The sequence below is a fragment of the Salminus brasiliensis genome, chromosome 23 (genome assembly GCF_030463535.1).
Source record: "Salminus brasiliensis chromosome 23, fSalBra1.hap2, whole genome shotgun sequence".
Lineage (NCBI taxonomy): Eukaryota > Metazoa > Chordata > Actinopteri > Characiformes > Bryconidae > Salminus > Salminus brasiliensis.
Genome location: NC_132900.1, coordinates 22,241,826 through 22,263,363, shown reverse-complemented (window position 1 = coordinate 22,263,363; position 21,538 = coordinate 22,241,826). Strand labels below are relative to the sequence as shown.

The 21,538-nt window shown below is 38.4% G+C and overlaps 1 protein-coding gene across 1 annotated transcript in view; it reads right to left on the bottom strand.

Annotated features, from left to right (window-relative positions):
* myo10 (myosin X) overlaps positions 1–13,870 on the bottom strand; it is a 63,136-nt gene extending 49,266 nt beyond the window's left edge. The window contains exon 1 of the mRNA XM_072668448.1: positions 13,417–13,870. Within this exon, the coding sequence (XP_072524549.1) occupies positions 13,417–13,437 (21 nt within the window). The 5' untranslated portion in view covers positions 13,438–13,870. The remainder of the gene's footprint in view (positions 1–13,416) is intronic.
* Between the last annotated feature and the right edge of the window lie 7,668 nt (positions 13,871–21,538).

Genomic DNA, 21,538 nt, shown 5'->3' with positions numbered 1-21,538 from the left:
AACTCTTTCTGGGAAAGCAGAACATACAAGACAGTAATACTTCAGGACCAGGACTAAAAACCACTGGTCTAATATCTCCAAAACTACGCAAAAATAGTTCACTTACCACAGAATCAAGCTTTTGGAGAGGTTATCCCAGTTCTCTGAGCTTTGATTAATTAAAAACCTGTGGTGAGAGCTCAAGATGATAGTCCACGAGTGAGGATTTTGTATAATTTGAAGTGTGTTTTTGCTTTTAATACTTTTTTGCATAGAATTACTTTGTCTTTTTCAAAGACTTTGTCTTTGGTCAAATCTTGTCTAATAAAGGCAGTGATGTCAACTTTGTTCTATAAAATGATCATGTCCAGCATAGCTACTGGTGACAGCAAATCAACTTCCTTCTGCACAAAGCTCATGCATTCAATGTAAGATTGTGTCCCGATCCCATCTGTTGTCAAACTTGATTGTCTGTTGATTGTCTGGACTTCATTTCCCACAATGCACCATAACAAACTCACACCTCAATTGTGGTATATTGAAGATATGGTTTTGACTGTATTCTGTTTAGACTACTTAGATTTAGACTACTTTTTTAAATCAATCATTTATTTGCAAAAAAAAGTCTTTCCTGTCTTTTATATCACATTTCTACACATGTGATGCCAATTAAATAAAAATGGTACCAGCAGTCTCACAATTAGTCACTTTACTTATTTTTACATTATATATTTTTAGAACTTTGTAGAACTCTGTTTTACTTTGACATTAAAGAGCCAAATTATATTGTCCATGATTCCATTTATAAAAGCAATAAAAGGGAGAACATCCAAACATATTATGAAAAAGTTACCAATATAGCTTATTTATATTTTTATAAAGCATTTTTCTCATTCCCAAGGTCAAGTTAAATAAAAAAAGACACATAGATAAAGTAAAGTACTGAATGTGGAGATACACAAAAATATTGGGAAGCCTGCTCACTTATTGCTTCTTTAAAATTCTGGAAGGGTACTGTTTATCCTAGGGTTGGGCAGTTAATTGAATCGGTCATTCAGCCTCTAATCAATGTAAACTTGCCCATGTTGATTATAATAAAAAACAAATTGAATTCTGTTAATACGTCTAATTCTGTTAATAATTCTTCACTGTGTGTATTCATGTACTGTTCCCTTAAAAACATTACACCACCACATGTATAGTCATGTATCTCTGCGTCGTCCTGTTTGCAACATGGAAGCACCATGAAGCAGCTCACATAATCGTTCATTAATCATTTGCACATCTGTGTCAAAAATGACAACCACTTAAAGTAGCTGAATGTGTTTATTAGAAGGGGTGTGTGCAAACATTTAGACTTTAGTTGAGATTTGAAAGAAGACACAGATGTACAGTAACAGAGAGATGGACAAGTGCAGTTGAGATTCTGATCAGGCTCATTAACTAATTACCATGCTCTTCATGTGTTGGTCTGGTTGTATAACAATACAGGTAAAAACTAAACCTACAATGATTCTTGGGCTTATACTACTGTTGTCAAAAGCAATAAGAAAAACTACTGGTTTGGAAAATTATTTGACTAGTATGAATATATTTGGTTGTCCTCAAACACTCTGTCTCTGCCAGGAAGGAAGAATCATAAACTATAACATTTGGCAGTATGCTCCCCCCACCACCCCCTCTCTATCTGTGTGTTTGAGTTTCGTCCGTTGGAGCACTTTGCCCAGACACAACTGTTCTTGGCTGTAATTTCGGTTCTGGCTAACCGGCTGCCACCAAAACAGGAAGTTTACAAACTCAGATGAATCAGACGCACAAATCAAGGTAAGCACGTTCAAGGATCTCTCTCTCTCACACTCACACACACACGCACACACACAACAACACATGATGAGGTTGTTTTTCAGTCTAAACTTTTGGACCTCTAATTCAAGGACCTCTAATTCGATCCCACAGCTCTCTCTCTCTCTCTCTTGTCCTCTCTCAAACTAAGTCCAGCTTGAGCATGGACAGAGACAAAACTCACATTACAATCAGGCCACTCATCCAAACTAGAAGGAGTGTGTGTGTGTAACCAAAACATCACTTACTCATCATAATTACACACACTCAAGCCAAACACATGAAACCAGGCAGGACTTTCAGGAATTCTGGACACAAACTGCTTTTGCTCTGTGGACACTCTAAACAAACCCATTTACATGTCTAGAGGATGGCCATTACATTTCTTTTTTCAGCTCCCTCTCTAAAAGTGAATTTTAAAAACAATATTTGGGCTGAAGCACACAGGCACACAGTGTAAAGCTTGGACTGGGGTAAACTATGGTTTGTAATGAAACCCTGGGCTCTGGTTCCTCGAACTGTGAGCCAACATTCCAAGCCTGTTGTCCCAAGGTTAAAGATATGGGGCTTGCACCTCGGCATGGAATTGTAAGTACTGGGCCTGAGTACAATACAATAACCAAAGTATTTACTTTGAAACTGACATAGCAGTTTCTGTAGCTTAGTGGTTAACAACACAGACCCATCAAAAGAAAATCTTTCCTGCGTCCTAACCACAAAATTCAGCGTCAGAAGTATTCAAAGGAATCTTAACAAGCCACATGTTCTAAAGTTAAAATAGAACCTTTTCACAATAAATACATGTATTTTTGGGACAAAGGGGTGCAAAATCTCATGAAAAGAACACCCAAACAACTGTTAAGCACTGGGTGAATAGATCCTACATTGGGTTTGTGTTGCAGCAGTAGCATGGGAAATTACTTAATAGTGAATGGCAGAATAGATTCAAATGAATACCAGCAAACATCATTCTGTCTTAAAAATGCAAAGATGGCTAGAACAACAGGATAAAGATCAATTTCTAAACACACTTCATTATTCACAATGGACAAGAGGTGCAAGCTGAAGGTTTTTTTTTACAATTCCCCTCACAGTCCCCCAACCTAAACATCAGTACATGCAAAACAGTAACACAGTAACAGATATTTGGACCAGTGGTGCCCAAACCTTTTAATGCCACTGGATGAGCCAGCAAATTGCTGTAAATGTAAAAGTAAATGACACAAGACTTAAAAAGGTAACTGGATCCTGGATGTCAGATCCAACATGTCAGTGATCTTTACTCTGTAAAGGCTGTTGTCATGGGGTTTAATACCACTATGTTCTAATACAAGGTTTTAAGATAAGAAATATGTCTGGGGCAACACTAGCACCTTTTTTTAACCACATTGTTCATGCACTTATCCGTTGATGGCAATGCTGTTACCAATGAGTGAGACATTTTACCTACAAATGCTCACAGCAGAGGCAGGGCAAATGCATCAAACAGCATGAACAAAACAAGTGTGTGTATTTTTGTGAAAATAAAGCTTGTAGTTGCTAGAACTGACAGCACACAAACACCCTTATCTGTAATAATGTAATAAAATGTGTTATGCAGTGCTCATGCTCTCTCTTTTTGTCACACACACTCCACCTGAAATTATGCTTTCATAGTGATAAACAGAATAAAACTCTATGTGTGTGGGTGTGTGTATAATAATCCCCATAGACCAAACAAACAAAACAGCTGGTGATGAAGTCATGCTCCAGTCATTGATAAAACAATGACTGACTTCCAATTCCACAAAAACTAAAATTCTAATTCTTCCAAAGAAAAGAACACAACAAAAAACACTGAGCTATTTAAACATTAATGCTATGTCCAGTCAGATGTAGCCTAGTGTTTAATCAAACACTACGAGGTATTCAGTTAAAGTGAGTGTGTGTATGTGTGCATATATGTGCGTGTGTGTCCAATCAACCCTGTATTGTGTACAGTCAAACAGCTTAAATAACTAAACCAGTCTCTCTCTCTCTCTCTCTCTCTCTCTCTCTCTCTCACACACACACACACACACACAATCTCCCACCTCAGTGCTTTACTTGCTCTCTGAGACTGTGGTGTCACAGTCCTGCTAGCAGTAGCTAGCTGCATTTTTATGACAGAAAGAGCACAATTAGTCATGTTTAACTGGAATTACTGCAGTGACTGAATGAAAAGCATTTGTACTCATTTGTGTTTTCATAGTATTTTGCTACCACTGGTTCTTTGTCCACTCTTTATCAGATAGATCAGAAAGAAGGTTGTGGATGCAAATGAGTCTGGGAAGGGATTTAAAACGATCTCAGTAAAATTAGAAATCAGCCGTACCACTGAAAGAGCAATAATGTGCAAGTGAAACAACTGCAAACGCAACAGAAGTCTCAATCAATCCAAAAATGGTATCATGGCTCCTTCAAGACCCTTCTCTGAGAGTACTTGGGTGAAGAGTAGAGTATTATGGTCTCCTTATTGACTTGTGTTTAGTAGTGTCTAAGCTTAGAGGTATCTTTGAATTATTAGTCTATTCAAACTAGCTGAGGTTATTCTTCAGTTAACAGTGAAGCACTTTTGTAAGTCGCTCTGGATAAGAGCGTCTGCTAAATGCCTTAAATGTAAATGTAACTTGCCAGCACTCTTTGGTTTTCATGAGAGGTGTGCAAAAAAACCTGATGTATTTGGACAGAAAAATCTTGTATATGTATTTGGTCTAAAGAGTCTTGCCCTAAAGTTTTGCCCATACAGTGTATGGTGGTTCATGCATGATGCTAATTGGTGAGGGATGAGTTACAGGTTACCTCCATCAATCATGTATCATTAGGGGCAGTGGTGGCTCAGTGGTTAGACCGCCGGATTATCGATAACAGAGTTGTGGGTTCGATTCCCAGGCTTGGCAAGCTGCCACTGCTGGGCCCTTGAGCAAGGCCCTTTACCCTCTCTGCTCCCCGGGCGCTGGAGTTGGCTGCCCACCGCTCTGGGTGTGTGTACTCACTGCCCCTATCTCACTAGCGTGTGTGTGAGTGTGTGTTCACTACCACAGATGGGTTAAATGCGGAGGACACATTTCACTGTACAGTGACAAATACAGTGACAAAAAACAGTGACAAATAGCACCTTTACCTTTTTAGCTCTGGTGCAAAACTAAAAAAAACAAGTCTTGGATGATTGACAACAAGCTAAGGGGAGCATTGAGAAGCTCCTCCTCCATCCTATAACGATCATTCTCTCCCTTTTATATCCTTTAACAAACTTTTCACAGCACAAGGTTTTACTGCTCTGATCAGTAGCGAAGGTTATGCCTTCTGTCATGTCATGATGATGATTAGAACATCAAATGCAAAGTCACAGTCTACAATCACCAATCACTTATAATAATAACAGTTTAGAATAAATACTTTTATCAGCCTTGAGCACTGCCTGCTCTTCTTGTGTATTCCTGTTTTGACTGGGTTCACGTTGAGTGCATGAGCTAAAGTGTGTGTCTTTTAGCAGGTAAATGAGAATCAGCAGGAAGGAAAAGGAAAGAAAAATCTTCAGATCTACTTCTCCAACTAAAATAGCACACACCATGCACGCTACAGATTGCCAACTCCAACTAAAGTATCAACATGCTCTTCCTGAATGTTCAGAGAAAAGTACTTTTCATGTTCCTCCAAAAAGAAAAGATTCTAATGTCCCTTTGAAAAACCCATGCCTTTGAAGTTCAAAAATGATCTGGTGTGTGTGTGTGTGTGTGTGTGTGTGTGTGTGTGTGTGTGTGTGTGTGTGTGTGCATGTGAGTGTGTGTATGTGTGGTATGAACTGCATGGATGGAGGTATTGTTTGGCTGGCCTGTTAAAATAATATTCGGGTAAAAAGAGGAGCCATGTTGGACAGGCTTTAGGGATGAAACAAGCCAGAGCTGCTTTGTAATCTCCTTACTGCTTACTGAGCAAGTTTGGAGCCACACATGCACACACATACACACACGTACAGAGACAAACACAAACACAAGGATTCCATTTAAAACAGACAGAACTTATATACAGAATTTAAAATAAGATTTTTAAATGCAATTGTTTTGTGCCTCCACTCTCTCTCTCTCTCCCTCTCTCTTGTTTTTAGGCAGGAAGCGAGGGATCAGATATCGTTAAAGTCAACAGGAAAACAGGATATTATTGGGGAAGATTCCTGCATGCTTTTAAATGTAATACTCAAAATTCATTACTTTCACACACTCACTGACCCTTTTCTTTGCTGTGTGTACAAGAAACAGTGGTTGCATAAACAGTGAACACACTTAGTGTATGTATATATACATATGTGAAGGTGCCAAATTTTATATGCACAATACTCATTCAGGCATTTCATTTTGTCATTACATTGTCTTTATACATTTCTTTATTACTTTATCATCTTTTACAGTTTAAAGAAGACTGAACACCCTTAATGGTCAGCACTTAGTACCGTAGCACCCCCTCTGGCAAGTATCACACCTTGTAAACACTTCTTGTAGGCAGCTAAGGGTCTTTCAAATCGTCTTCGGGGGGTTTTCACCCATTCTCTTTGAAAAGGTCTTCCTGATCCTTGGTCCGTCTTCCATGTACTGCTCTTTTGAGGTCCACAGATTTTAAATTTAGGTCTACTGTGAGGGAAACTTTCAACTTCTGCCTCTTGTGGAAATTCACTGTGGATTTTGAGGTGTGCTTTTTTTTTTTTGCTTGCTTACAGAATTTGCTGGTTATTAATTGAACACATTCTTCCTTTTACCAGTGAACTGTTCCCTGAGACACTGGCTGCAACACAAGCCTTATGCATGATGATCATGCATCTAAACCCTTTTTCTCTAAACATAGCTCACATGCTCATTGCTGGCAACATGTATAAATTAACTTAATTATTCTACAGAATTTGTTTCCAAAATCCACCAGGCTTGTTTCTGTAAATACTTCTGCTGCTGACAAGGTTTGAAGATTAAGAGAAATTTGCATCACCTGACATGATTGTGAACAAGCCATAGCCCTAACAAGCTATTTATGGTCTGAGATCTTGCTAAACGTTATTTGAAAAGTCAAAGCTCTTGGGATTTTAAAAGAATGCTAAACTTTCTTACCCTTGAATAAAACACTTATCAATGCTGGAACTAACTGTTATTTCAATGCTTTCAATAAAAACTACCAGTCAAAACAATAATTACAATTGCACATTATATGGCAATGCAAAAAGTGTATTTTATCAGTCTGCTGTATTAAATGATTAAATATAAATATATGACATAGTACTTTTACATGATTTCTTTTTAATGCACCCATTACACACCTACCTGACAACAATGAGAAGATTCACCCCCCAATATGCAACCCTCACCTTTCCACTTTGTCTTTTGGTTTTCACATGCACACACACACACACACACACACACTTTTTGGTCTATGGCTAACTGACCTACTTTTCTGAGTAGAGGCTCTGAGACACAGTGTGAGAGTGAGTTAGTGAGTGAATGAAAGACAGAAAGAGCTAGACAGAAATGTGTGTGTGTGTGTGTGTGTGTGTGTGTGTGTGTGTTCTGGGCTGGCAGCTGGGATACGGGCCATTGTTGAAAGATCTGTTTCACCCAGCTGTGGAAACCCAGTGTGTGTGTGTCTGTCTTGTGTGTGTGTGTGTTTGTGTGCGTTTGTGTAATTTATTGATGTGCCAGTGCAGGTCTAATGAAAGTGTCACATCAACCTGCTGCTGCTTTTCTGACTTGTTTTTTTCCAAACACATTACAGGTTAACCCTGTATGTACATGTATTCTCCCCCACTCCCTCCATTCCTCCCCCTGAGTCTCTTTTTCAGTGTAAATGGTAGGGCCCATGTGTTTATATTTCCATCCCCCCATTTCAGTGTCTATGAAATGGAGAAAGAGCGTGAGACGGAAAGTAAGAAGGACAGAAAAAGTGCAGAAAAGAGAATTCCACGTAGAATAAGTAGCAAATAGGAAAGAGACAAAAATTATATGAAAAACGTTGGCACACCTACTCATTAATGGTTTATTCTAAAATCAAGAGTATCAAAAAAACTACTTTTGTTAGAGTAATTGTGTCTCTACTGTCCAGGAAAAGCTTTCTACTAGATTTTAAAGCATTCCCATGAGAATTTGATTGCAATTGGCAATACTTCTCTATAAGACCTAGACAAGCTATGCAGTGGATTCAACTTAAAGTAGCTGAATACATTAATCAAAATGGTTGTCCTCAAACATTTGAACATATAGTGTATATGCCCACCCAAAAGAGTGTTGCTGAGTCTGAAGTTAGAACCTGAGGTTCTTCTCAGTAGAGCTAAGCTTGTAGAGAAGCAATTGGATTTCATTAAATGTTTTCATAAGTTATGTAAATCATCCTGGGATTCAAAGAGTACATTACATCTCAGTACCCTGGGTGAACACACTGAAGAGTAGGCTACATAAACTGGAGGGAGATTATTTTGTTACATGTAGTATATGATCACACTCAGAAGATATTCTTGACTTCCTTGATTTGTGAACTAGTCTCATATGTGACCTTACAGAAACTTCCTGCATATTTGGACACAACATCATCCCAGCAACAGTTGAGAAATTGCAGTGGCCTCAAGGGATAGAATTCAAACGATCGGGGGATCACATTGCACAGTACCAACAAGCTGCTACGAAAATCTCATATCAAATCAAATTCAAATTACAAACATGTCTTTGGAGCTTATAGAGCAAGATCACAAAAATCCACCTTACACAATTAGCTTATGAATTCTATCATTTCCCTACACCAAACAGTAAACAGGAGTCTCTTTGCAGGCTTAGCTGTCATTCCTAAGCTGCTCACAATTTTTGGATGTGTGTGTGTGTGTTTGAGCTAAAAAGATTAGAAAGGGCAAAGAAAATAGGACCCGGCCTTAGCAATGATTACTGTGTGTGTGTGCATGTGTGCATGTGTGTTTTACTAGCAAAGGCTTTGCACACTCTGTATGGATGGATGACTTGGGTCATGGCCTTGTATGGTGGGAATACCAAGTACAGACTCTACCTCCACTTTTTGTGCATGAATGTGTGTGTGTGTGTGTGTGTGCACACTTCACCTGGTCTTACTGACTGTGGTCGGTACTCAGAACTGACAGATAGAAATGGCTATAATTGATGTTACTTTAATGACTTCAACTGATTAGCAACACTTGCAAGTGAATATGTGTGTGTGTGCACCATGGTCAGGGCTAAACGGCAGTTTCTGAGCCTCTTGGAATGTTAACAGCAACTCCACAGGAAGTGAGAGAAAGTGAGAGGGAGAGAAACAAAAAGAGCGTGCGCGCGAGAGAGAGAGAGAGAGAGAGAGAGAGAGAGAGAGAGAGGAGGAAACTGGAAATGTAGGGACTAATAAAAATGTAGGGGTAATAAAAGACAGAAACAGAGAAAACTAGAAAAGAAAGTAGAAAAGGGGAGGGAGAGACAAAGAGAAAGAGATGTATGTATATACCACTGATGTTTAGCTTTACTGAGTGTCACTCTGGATAACATCATGTAATGTGACATCTGTATTACAGTGTTTGAATTACAATGCACCTTTACAACCTTTGGGTCCTGGTCTCATACACACATAAACACAGACTTAGCGCCAGACTGACACAGTGACACACTGCATTATCTGTCTGCTGAGCTTAGGGATTAGACATATGCTGATAAAAGGACACTCAGTCATGAGTCTTGTGAACACCTACATGCAAATACACACATTTTGAATTTGTGAAGGTTTTTCCTCCTTTTAATGCATGCATGCTGTTTTTCTCTAAGCAGTAAAGGTTCAATAATGTCAGAAATGTCAGTAAAGCTTCAATAAATCACACTTAAAAGCAGTTACAGAAACACAACAACGCACTCAAAAGATTTCAACGCTGCACAACTGTACATTCCTGTAAGCCAAATGCACATCCGGGGAAAATATGCATCCAAGGAAATTCCAAATTCCAAACATTTATATGGAAGGCACCATAATCCACAATATAAAGAGTTACTACTAATATCCTCTATATAATCCCACTCATCTCTAAATAAATCCAATTACATCAATGGGGTTATTAGAGCATGCAGAGAATCTGACGCAAAAGGCTGTTACACAACCAGGAATGTGTCTTTAGCTTTACTTGCATAAAAAAGGTTCAAACATTTTACACCCTCACAATTTCTCTTTATATATTTAGATTGTATAAAGGTGATTCAATAAAGGGGACTTTTATGAGGTTAGAAATACTTAATTACAACATAAATCTTCAACATACTGTAATTCTTGCAACAGCCTTTGATTTCTGTAAGGACATTTTTAAAGGTAACACTTCATCATTATGATTTAAACTAATATGAGACTATTTTATTAAATAAATTAAATGTGCATTCAATTTGTATGTATTTAAAGTGCACTGTATACTAGGCAATGCGTATGTTTAGGAAATTCAATTAGAAAATGGTCATTTTTTTCCTAAACAAAAATGATAATATTATAACAAACAGATAATTATCATTACCGCAACACATCATAACCAACAGATGGTAAAGGCACCTGGTGATGGTAAAAAAGGTTTTCAGTTTGACATCCAGTATATTTTTAGCTGTTTTGAAATGAAAGGGAAATGCATCACTTCTTTAAACTAATTTTCACTTTTCATTTTCATTCGATATGGCTGTAAAACTTAGAGCTAGAGCTCCATAGAATACAGAACAAAAGGGGAAAAAGAGCAAACTATTTAAAGTCTATTTATGCTCAGTCTTCACCATCATTAAGTCTTTGCTTTAAAACAAAATGATTGCAATTTAGATGGCAAAAAAGAGGCCCCCAGTAGAAGAATCAACCATGAATAAACAACTTCAAGTAAAACCTAAGGTTAAATTGAAGTAAATCTTAAAGGTACTCGCTATTAGAGACGTCAGCTCTCTGGCTAGTGCAGCATGATTTAAAGGGAAGGACTAGTAAGTGTTCAGGTGTGTGCTGTGACAAGCCCAGTTCAGACTGATACTCCCCTTTAAGAGCTCTAACAGAGCTTCTGCAGGCTAGTCTGTTTACATTTAACCTGAGCACATCTGTCACTCACAGTAATCTCACGCTCTAATTGGTCACCCTGCAGGTAACCATGTCCTGACAGGTTAAAAAGACAGTCAGCTGTGTAACACACACTCCCTTATATTTCAAATAACGTAGGCACATGCACACAACTCACAGAGTTGCACAAGTGCAAACAGGCACAGCGTTCGACCTTCAGGTAGTCACACACCTGTTGAAACACACTCAAACACACCTGCCAGGCAAAGAAACAGTGTCTGATAACCCTGCCGAGACAAAAAACGACCAAGTTGCTTATTGGTTCCTGGTGATTTTGTACCGGGATATTCTTGTGTTTTCTCAGTGTAAAGGATCATCACGGTTTAATCATCATGACTGGGTCTCTGATCAGATCTAAAGGTGCCATGTAAGAAATGAACGCTCTCAAATAGCAACCATTAAGCCAATTCTTATTAAGAACTGTACTGTAATATTGGGATCACCAGATATATTTCTTGTGATCTAAAAATAAGATGTCAGGATATTAAATGTTGATTAATAAAGAAAAACATGGTGATCACTTAACACATTATTGTGGCTTGTGACACTTAGTTAGCTACTACACAAACTAGCTTAACAAACACCTTGTCAGGACATTTCCCTACTCTCTGTGAAAGCTCTTCCGTTCTACGTGATGTGAGAAATATGCTTGCTGTTCTGCTGGACGGAACAATTCTCGTTCTCGTTCGAGGGGAATACCCGGGCCCTATTTCTTTAAACACTGCCTTTTTGTGCTCGTCGTTCGCCCTCCAGACACGCTGCACCAGCCGGATGATATTTGACACTATTGAGCAAAAAAAAAAAAAAAAAAGAGCCTGACTGCCATTTCCCTGCCACCGACCACAGACCAGACCCGCACGAGCAGGCTGCTGCTGCTCCTGTTCCTGCTCCTGTCTGTTTCAGGTGGGTAAGAGGTGAGCCGTAAAGGTGGAGTCACGCCCTCACCTGAACCTGAGAAAAACTGTTACCGACGCGAGACAGGTTTTTAAATTCTCGCTTGAGACTCGTGTGGGACGCTCTGGCGACGTCAGCACGAGGGAGCGGCCGCCAGTCATATCAGTCACAGATACCACTGATATTCATCACTACACTTTCACAAGCGCTCGTCACGGACCGGCGGAAAGCTCAACAGAGCACACTTTGTAGTTCAAACCACCGCAACCCAACTGAGAGACGACCGCTGTGATGTGGCTACTTGATTCAAACGTGTACATCATTTCCTTATTGACTGTATTACACCAAACACGGTCATCATCACAAGTAACGAAACTGAGAGAAATGTGCTAGTGCAACATAATGAAACATAAATAACTATAAATACATAAGTGATGTTATGTAGCAAACAAATGATAGTAAACATTCGAGTAAATATAACAAATAAACAGTGACGCTACTGGTCACCTAATAAACCTTGATTTTTTATAATATTAGTGGTGGAAGGACTCAACCAAAATAATGTTTAATGGCTGATAACCCAGTATCGATTTAAAACCCATCAGTTGAGATCTTTGGTTCTCAATTGTCACATTCATTAATATCCAATAAACTGATATTCTGGTGGTGGATCATCCCATGATTCTGTTTTGTGTTTAGATTATAATATGCTATAACACATAACTATAACTAGCTATTGTGACAAGTAAGGACAAATGTATAAGAAATGATGTCAGCCCGTTCTTCTGAGCGATTTGGGATTTCAGCCTGCAGGACCTCAGTCTTAGACCCTAGACATTTAAATACAGTAGCTACGTTCAAAGCACAAAACAAAGTCTGCCACAAAATGTGCAGTACTTTACACGTAAGCCAGTTGTTTTTAGATCCACAAGACAGAAAACTGTCTTCATATTTTTGTATATTAATTATTGAATGCATGACATCTTATATCATGTGGTTACCTTTTCATGGTAAAACAACAAATGCCTTGTGCAGTGTTGGCTCAATAAGTTCGAAACTGGGATCTCATCTTCATAATAACATTGAAGTCATGTGTTTGTGGAGTTAAAAGGAGGCAGCAGATTGCTGAGAGCACTGTGTGTAAACCTCTGGTCGCGCAGTCGCCGTTTCTTCTAATAATAGCGATTGAAGGGGGGAGAGGAAACGGGAGAATAAGGTAAAGGAAATGCCAGAGTGTTCCTCCGGGAGCCGCTCCAAACGGAGACCGGAGGGCTAACTGTTCCCAGTAAAACCGGGTCAGTGTGTGAACGTTCACACACACACACACACTAGCAAGCACATAGACTGACATAGACTAATTTAACTGTATTATATCCAAGCGTGTACAAATGCGATCATAAAATGGTGTATTATTCACGTGAACCCAGCGTACCGTGTTCTCTGACACACTGACACCTTATCTCTCACTCACTCTACAAGGAAATTAAAGAGAGCCAAAAACTAAAGGAAAGTGAACCCGTACACGTTTCTTCTTGTCCCAGCCTGCAAGAACAGTTTCTCAGTTTCTACTTGAGTTCATCTTTCACACAGACTTACCTCTGTGAAGAAGTTATCCATGGTTCTTACTGTTGCCCACTATCCAAGTGGGCTTCCTCAGAGTCTCGCAACCGAACTACTGTAGCTGCACTCAGCCTCATAAATGAAAAGTCCTCCTCACTCCATCATAGTGACTTTCAGCTCGAGATCGCGCTCTCTCTCTCTCACACACACACACACACACACACACGCGCGCGCGCGCTCTCTATGCGAGGACACGTCTTTGTTTCACGGGTTACAGATGTCGAAAACTGTTACAGGCTCCGGTTCAGGTCGCGAGGGCTAAAAAAGCGCCAACTCCTGTAAGTGGTTTAATTCCGTATACAGCGCGCGGTAGCGGCGATCCGCGAGCTGACCGGAAGCGCGGCGCGAAGTCACTTTTCTGTGTGCCGGTGTGACACGCGCGGTGGTAAACAGGGAGCTGTCTCGAGCCAAAAGTTTGCAGCGACTCCGCTGAGTCGGCTCTTCTCCGTGACTCCGCCCCGCGCGCTGTTTGAATGAAAAAAAAAAAAAGACGATGGAAGTCTGGGACACTCGCGCGCTCCTCCTGCTGTTTCTGTTGTGAGGTAGCGCGAGAGGCTCGCGACACGACGAGAAACGCACGAGTGTCGTCTCTGTCAGTCTGTGGCTAGTTTTCTTGGTGAAATATGAAATAGGCTTTATACCAACTACGATAAAAAAAAGTTCAAAATGAATATGAAAACATTTACTTATATTCAATAATGAATAAACTGTGAATTCATTAATCCTTGTGTAGTCTTAGCATTCTGTACACTCGCCTTGTTCTCAGGGTCATAAATGACCTGGACAGTCTATGTACCGGTGGTCTATGTACTGGTGGTGTACATCGTTAATGGAAATAATAATAAAGGCAATGTTTCACTCTCTGTAATGTTACGGTCACTCTAGGAAAAGTCATTAAATAAATAAAAAATATTTAAGTAGTTGTCTCTACTGTTAAACAAAGTTGTAACACAAGAGTACAATTTTGAAAGTGCCACTATTCATATTTCTATGTGAGTATGGTGAGTTTTTATAAATAATGTTCCATAATAGATATATCTATCCATCTATCCAAGTATCCACTTCATCCTGGTCAGTGTCAGGCCTGGAGCAAGGCAAGGCAGAAATACCCCCTGGACATGGCACCAGTCCATCACAGTATTACACCCATTCAAGTCTAGGGCACAGTTAAGCATAGCCAGTTCACCTGTGCTGTGTTTTGGGGAGGTGGAAGGAAAACGGAGGAAACCCATATGTACACTGGAAGAACACACTATGGCCCCCCTTAATATACACCCATAATATATTGAGATAATATATCGAAATGATGAGTAATACACAGTATTGAACTTTGTCCTTCCCCGTAAACAACAACACAAAGGACATTGTAGATGTTTTACTCAGTATTAACACAAGATGATTAATTGAAAAAAATACAAGGTCTATCAATCTAAATCAACTTTATCTATCTCTATATATAATGTTCTTTCAACTTATGCCATTTACAGCTCCATTCTTCAATCTGGATGTGTCTACATTTATTTTTTTCCCTGTAAGTGTACAGGGTAAAGACCATCATGCCATACATGTTTTATGCAACACTGTTAGTTATTTTACTTTTCCAAACTTTGAATAGTACTTTTTATCTTAACATGATTTTGTAATTACTAATCCCGTCATGTTGAACATAAGAATTTGGCCTACCTTTTGAAATTGCTAACTCAGTGTACTACTCAAACACAATCCTTTTTACTGTTACCTTCAAGATGTTCCTGTCCCCTTTTTTGAAGTGTACATACATAAATACACTCACCAAGCACTTTAATAGAACATACTCATGAATGCAATTTTCTAATCAGCCAATCATGTGACAGCATGCAGTGCAATGCATAAAATAAAACAGCAGTTCCACTGATGGAAACACCATGTTAACAAGAAAATACATCACAGAATAGCCAGACTGGTTCAAGCTGACGGAAACTCAGATATCCACTCTGTACACTTGAGGTGAGGAGAAAAACATAATGCAGATGGGCAGCAGTAAACCACACCAGGTTCCATTCCATCAACCAAGAACAAAAACGTATGGCTGCAGTGGGCACAGGCTCAACAAATCTGGACATTGACCCAGGCAGGTTGGGAAAATGTCACAAAGCAGAAGTCTTCTCAAATTTGTTTAATGAACATGACAAGATTTTCAGAGTTCTTCAGTGGGCTTCCCAGTCTCAGAGTCTGAACTCCACAGAACACCTTTGGGATGTTAAAAGCAACTCACAAGCACTTTCTATTTATTGTAATGTTGTTTAGACAATTGTATTCTTATTCTTACTGTTTATTATTATTTATTTATTTTGATGGTCTATGACTTTTCTACAGAACTGTATGTGAGTAGGTGAGTCTAATGCTAGTACACTCTTAAAAATAAAGGTGCTACAAATGGTTCTTTGAGTGTTGCCATAGAGGAACTACTTTTGGTTCCAAGAACCGTAGAGATGTGTGAGTGTGGAAAAAAAATGCTCTTGATGCGAATGTTCTTTATCAATTTAAAGGTCACATCTCTATTACAAAAATGGTTCTTAATGGAACCAAAAGTGATTCTTCTATGGCATCGCCTAAAGAACCTTTTGTATCACTGTTAGTTTTTAGTGTGTAATATAATCTGTCTACACACATGGACCAGGGAGTTGCTACATTCCATATAAAGACAATATTCTTTTGATCAGACTGGAGTTCCAATCTAGTCTTATCTCAGGCTCCATTCAGCTCTACTGGGGTGCTATGGAAGAAGAGTGAGAGGTCAGTACTGCATTCCTTTCGAACATCGAACATGCACAAAAAATGTGGAATTCTGCAGGTCCACACAGGTATGAATGGAGCCGTCAGTAACAGGCCAGCACTATAATGGGTTTGCAGTAAACTGTTGCAAATGGAGTATCCAACAGTATACAAACACACCTGTTCGTATGGTTTGGATGAACCCAACTATTCTGCAGTAACATCTGACTTTCACAGTAGAATGGAATCGAATGGGTCTGGTTAAATATCCCATACAGACAAAACACAATGTTTCGCAACTAGCCTAACAGGCTGAAGATTTAAACTGGTATTTAAACTTCGGATTCATTTCAGATTTGGTACACTGGAATATATCATAGTTTTATGGAAAATAACTCTTTTTATTTTGAAGCAGTTTTCTTTTTTATTGTATACAAAATCTTTTGTATACAAAAATTATCTGTGGATTAACAATGTACATGTAATTTGAAGTATTATGCCAATAATGATAAATTACATTAATTCAAAATTATATTTATTATACAGGACATTTCCACTTTCTTACATTACATTTATGTAAAATTACAATAATTATATATAATTTAACATGCAGACAATAATATAAAGGTTAATTGTCCATACTAATAAGTTTCAGAGTCATTTTCATGTGTACACTCTAAAAAAGGTCAAATGACTGGCAGCAATGGATACCAAAATAAAGCAAAATCATAAAATTAAAGTCAAATATCCTAATTGATATGCAGTGGAAAAAAATACATTTACACTGAAAGTGTAATAAAGTTAAGTTTTTTCCTAAATTATTACTACAGAATGCTTTTAAAAGTTCTGCAGCAAACATATACATATTTTCCACTGGCTCCTTACAGTGTTCAGCTGTAATAATTTAGAAAAAATAATGGCGTTTCTCTAAAGACATCTTCTGCAAATTTCTGTCCACTGAATTTGAATTAAGGTATTTGACTTCAATTTTGCATTGTTCGTTTGGTAGCCATTGCTGCCAGTCATTTGACTATTTTCTAGTTATTTTTTGAATTACTTTGTACCAGTGTGCTGGCCATGGCAACCAATCTGGTCAACGTGGTATCAGAGAATCCTCATGAGTACCTTTATTGCTTACTTGAAAGGCATAAAAAAGGTATGATTGGTGGGGTACTTACGAAAGTGGAGCCTTCAAAAGTGCCAGCTGCTAGGGGACCTCATCTACTTTGTTCACTGTTCCCTTTCAATGTCGTCTATGTTCCTTTTATGTAAAGCCCTTTAATTTCCCTTGCTTTCCCTTGCCTTGCCTTTGCTTTCATTAGGTAAGTCTTGGACTTAAGTACTGTTCTTTCAGTTAAATGGGCCAAACATCAAAAAGGTGCAGCTGTGAAAGGGGTAGTACACAGCATTAAAATTATTTTAAAGAAATGTGCATGTCCACCAGATAATCAGATAATTAAGAGTACAGTGGGAAGAAGCTGCCATTCCCATTAAGAAAAAGATAATAAACACTGGACGCCCATAAAACATGATATGCTATCCTCCACCAGATGGATTACAACAGGCGCTCCATCTGCTACTATGCTCTATAATACAAAAGCTTGGTTGAAAATTGTTCAAAAAGTGTTAAAAATCTGATCTGATCTGTCCACAAAACTGTTGGGAAATAAAGTAAATGTAAAAACAAAACATCAACTGCCATAGCATTAACAGCTATTGCTGACAGGACAACCTAAGAACATGTTGAGATCTGCTGCACTGTTTCGTGAGAGCCCTGTTTCCCTGTTTCCTCTCAGCATGACTCAACAAGCACTAATAATGGAAGAAATGATGTTCAGGTCAGGGTTAATGTGCCAAAAAGACAACTTGATTTATGTTTCGCACAACATTAGAAATATTTTGAGTGATTCCTTAACTTACATTGAGGTTAATATCTAGGAGAAATCTTTGTTATTTATATATTATTAAAGAACTGTTTTAAGAACTGATTATTTGAACTGCTGAAGCACTAACAAAAAGTATAACAAAAGGTGAGCAATTCTAATGGGCAGTGACTGAGTAAGTTATGGTTTTGGCTAATGGGGTGTAATGTGAGAAAGCAGATAACACTGGCTAACTACATATTTTTTATGATTGACACTAATGTTGAAGTTTGTGTTATGTCAGCTATGCTACATTATTAATGTTAATAGTGACCAATGTGACTCTTATAATGTAGCATTTAATGTTTACTTCTTGAGGTTGTCTTTGCTTCTTGAGGTATTCTTGTCTATTATTTTCATTTGGCACAGGAATTAGTCCTTATTTAAATTGTACATGTATTTTATTTTAAGGATTTGATAAGAAATCATGTTTTGAATATATTTGATTTGGTTGACATTTCTGCCTAAATATTTTGCAGTTCTGTTTTGATTAGAGATCTGATAAAGTAACTCACTGCTTGAATGGTCTTTTTATGATAGTTACTTACTAACTAAAAATTTAAATGTCCACTTTTACTTCTTCTTAGGTAATTAGTATTATGAAGTAATAAAATTTTTACTTTAGTTCAGTTCAGTTTTTGACTACTGTACCTACCTCTAGAAGCAATACTATGTGGCCAATCAGTTACATTAACTGTTCTCTTAACTTCCAGGTAGAACAAAATCTTTCCAGGACTGGAAACTGGATTTAAAGTCCAGATTTGAAGACCCGAGTAGGTGTGCTGTATGTAACTTTTTGGCCCTGCATGTATACTTTTGAGCCTGTGTGGATTTTTAAAAAAAACTTTCTGCACCTTTTCTTATTACAGATGTATTAGGAAAAAATACACTCATTCTCCAATGACCGTTCAAAGAAATTGCTGAAAGCCCAATCTTGCCATGATATTCATTTCAATTATAAGCATATGTAAACCTCCAACCATGGCTGTGTATCAGAATTATGAAATTATGAAGCTCCACCAGTAGGTCTTATTTTGTTGAGCTGTGAATTCAGCATGAATGAGGATGACTGAAGAGTACTGCTGTACTGATACTCATTTCTTTCACTCTAAACATCTTTCTGCTCCATTATACCTGAATCATGACCTGAATCAGGTGTGCTTAAGTCATGAAACACTTCACATTGTGTAAAGCAATAATTATTTTCCATGAATATGACAGAGAATCACAGTATCAGTATAAGTGGACTAAGGGACGTGTCCCAGCACTGATGCTGAACACTTACAGATCTTATCAGCTTTAAGCTGGCATCACTGCTGGAGCCAGGCCTTGAGCAGGCAGAGGCTGGCCTTAAATGCTTCCTCTCATTTCCTGCTGTTATGACTGCACTGGAGGAAGCTGCAATGACCATGAACAATGACTCCATATCTTTGTATGGAAGTCTTTTTGATTAAAGAGTGTACACACACACGCACAGATAGTGTGTATTTGTAAGTGTGGGCATGTGTGTGTTTGTCCCAGAACAGGACTGATACCTGCATTTGAGTAATTTCAATTGTCATAACATAGAAATGGCAGACACTTACGCACACAGTTCAGCAGTGGAGGCTGAATGGCTTTGCAGACATTGTTAACTTTTAACTGGCAGCCCAAATAACAATAGAGGTCAGGGTGTGTGTGGTATGTGTCTGTGTGTGTGTGTACATCCATTAAACTAACCTGGAGACAGGCAGACAAACAAACGCACCAACACAGACATGCACACACATGCTCTTTTCTCACACATTTAATAATTGGCTTTTTGGACATTTGCTGATCTCTGGTCTATATGCTATAAAACAATAAACATTTATATGCATTAATTCTATTAGACAATAGAATACATTTATTAAGTCTTTTTAATTTTTGGATATTGGACCCTAGAACAAAATATGTTGTTTTGCCTTTTTTGGTGGGCTCACAAATAATTTGATGAGCTCTGCTTTGACTTGCTGGTTGGCCTACACAGAATCAGCCCGGGGCTGAGCCAGACATTTTTAACATCCGGGGCTTATTTTTATCATCCGTAAGACAAAAATGTGGCAGTCTCTGCATTTTTGATGAATGGTTGCTGTAGTGTGAGGTAATCCAGTTTGTTTTTTGTTGTTGAGTGGACATTGCGAAAGAAAAGAGACAATAAAGCTAGTTGGCTACACTATAAAACTAAGCTGCACCTAATAAAATAACTAAGTTAACATACCTTAAATACTTTGCTTAAGCTGATTAATCTTAACTAACCCAAAAAATGAAGAGTTGAGATACATGCTCAGTTAATTTGTGTAAGGTCAAGGTTTTGACTTATTTAAAGTTGAGGAGAGTTATATTTATTACTAGAGGTAAACTGAGGTGAGTTATATTGACTACTGATTTTTTTTCAATTAAATATGGTGGCCTTTAGGGTGTGCTTATATTTGGAAAGTGCAACCTCACTTTTCCCACTGGCTCCTGGCACCATTTGCATACTGGGAATGTATTTCACCCCCTCACTCGTCATCAGTGTGTAATCATCAGTGTATGTGCTTGTGTAGGTGCTTGTGTAGGCCTCAGTTACCACAGAGCAAGCCATGGTCTCACTTACTCACTGTCTTAAGTGATAGCACTTCCTCTTAAATTGTGAATTATTACAATTTACTTACTTAAGTACACATACAAAATATAAGCATTGTTTGTCCTCATTTCAGAGTGTTATGATTTGAGCTATTAAACTGAAATGGTTTAAAGCAATCAGGTTCTTAGATCATTTCACCTTTTCTTTTCAACACAATCGTTTCTACAGTATAGGTTTAGCTTTTAGCTTAACATAAAAACCAGCTTGCCCAATGGCAGACTAAGGTATGGGCTACATAAGCAGAACCAAAAATGTTGTGAAAAATCATTTTTCATGGCAATAATATTAAAGTGATCAACAGGTGAGACCCTGAGGTTCCATCTCTCCAAATCATCTCAATATCATGTGAAATAATTGTGGGAATGGCTTGTATAGGTCAACGTATGGCTTTCACCTGCAGTCATGTAGTGGCAATAAGGACTTTCTCTTTCATGCATGCACACCAGAGCTTTAGCTCCTTTTGTCTACAGGATGTTAGACAAATTCTTTCTGCTACCACACACACACACACACACACACACACACACACACACACGTACACAGAATTCTGATTGAAAGAGTGTTTCAAAACAGGAACAGGAACATAAACATTTCCTTTGGCTTCAGATGCCTGATAAAGATTTAGTTCTTCCACAGGGACAGAGGGCAAGAGAAAGAGGGGGGCAGGCAAGGACAGGAGAGGAAGAGAAACAGAGAGAGACATGTATTACTGTATTACATGGTTTTACATCATTGGGTTCAGTAAAAGGGCACAATAGCTGTAAATGAATGAAAA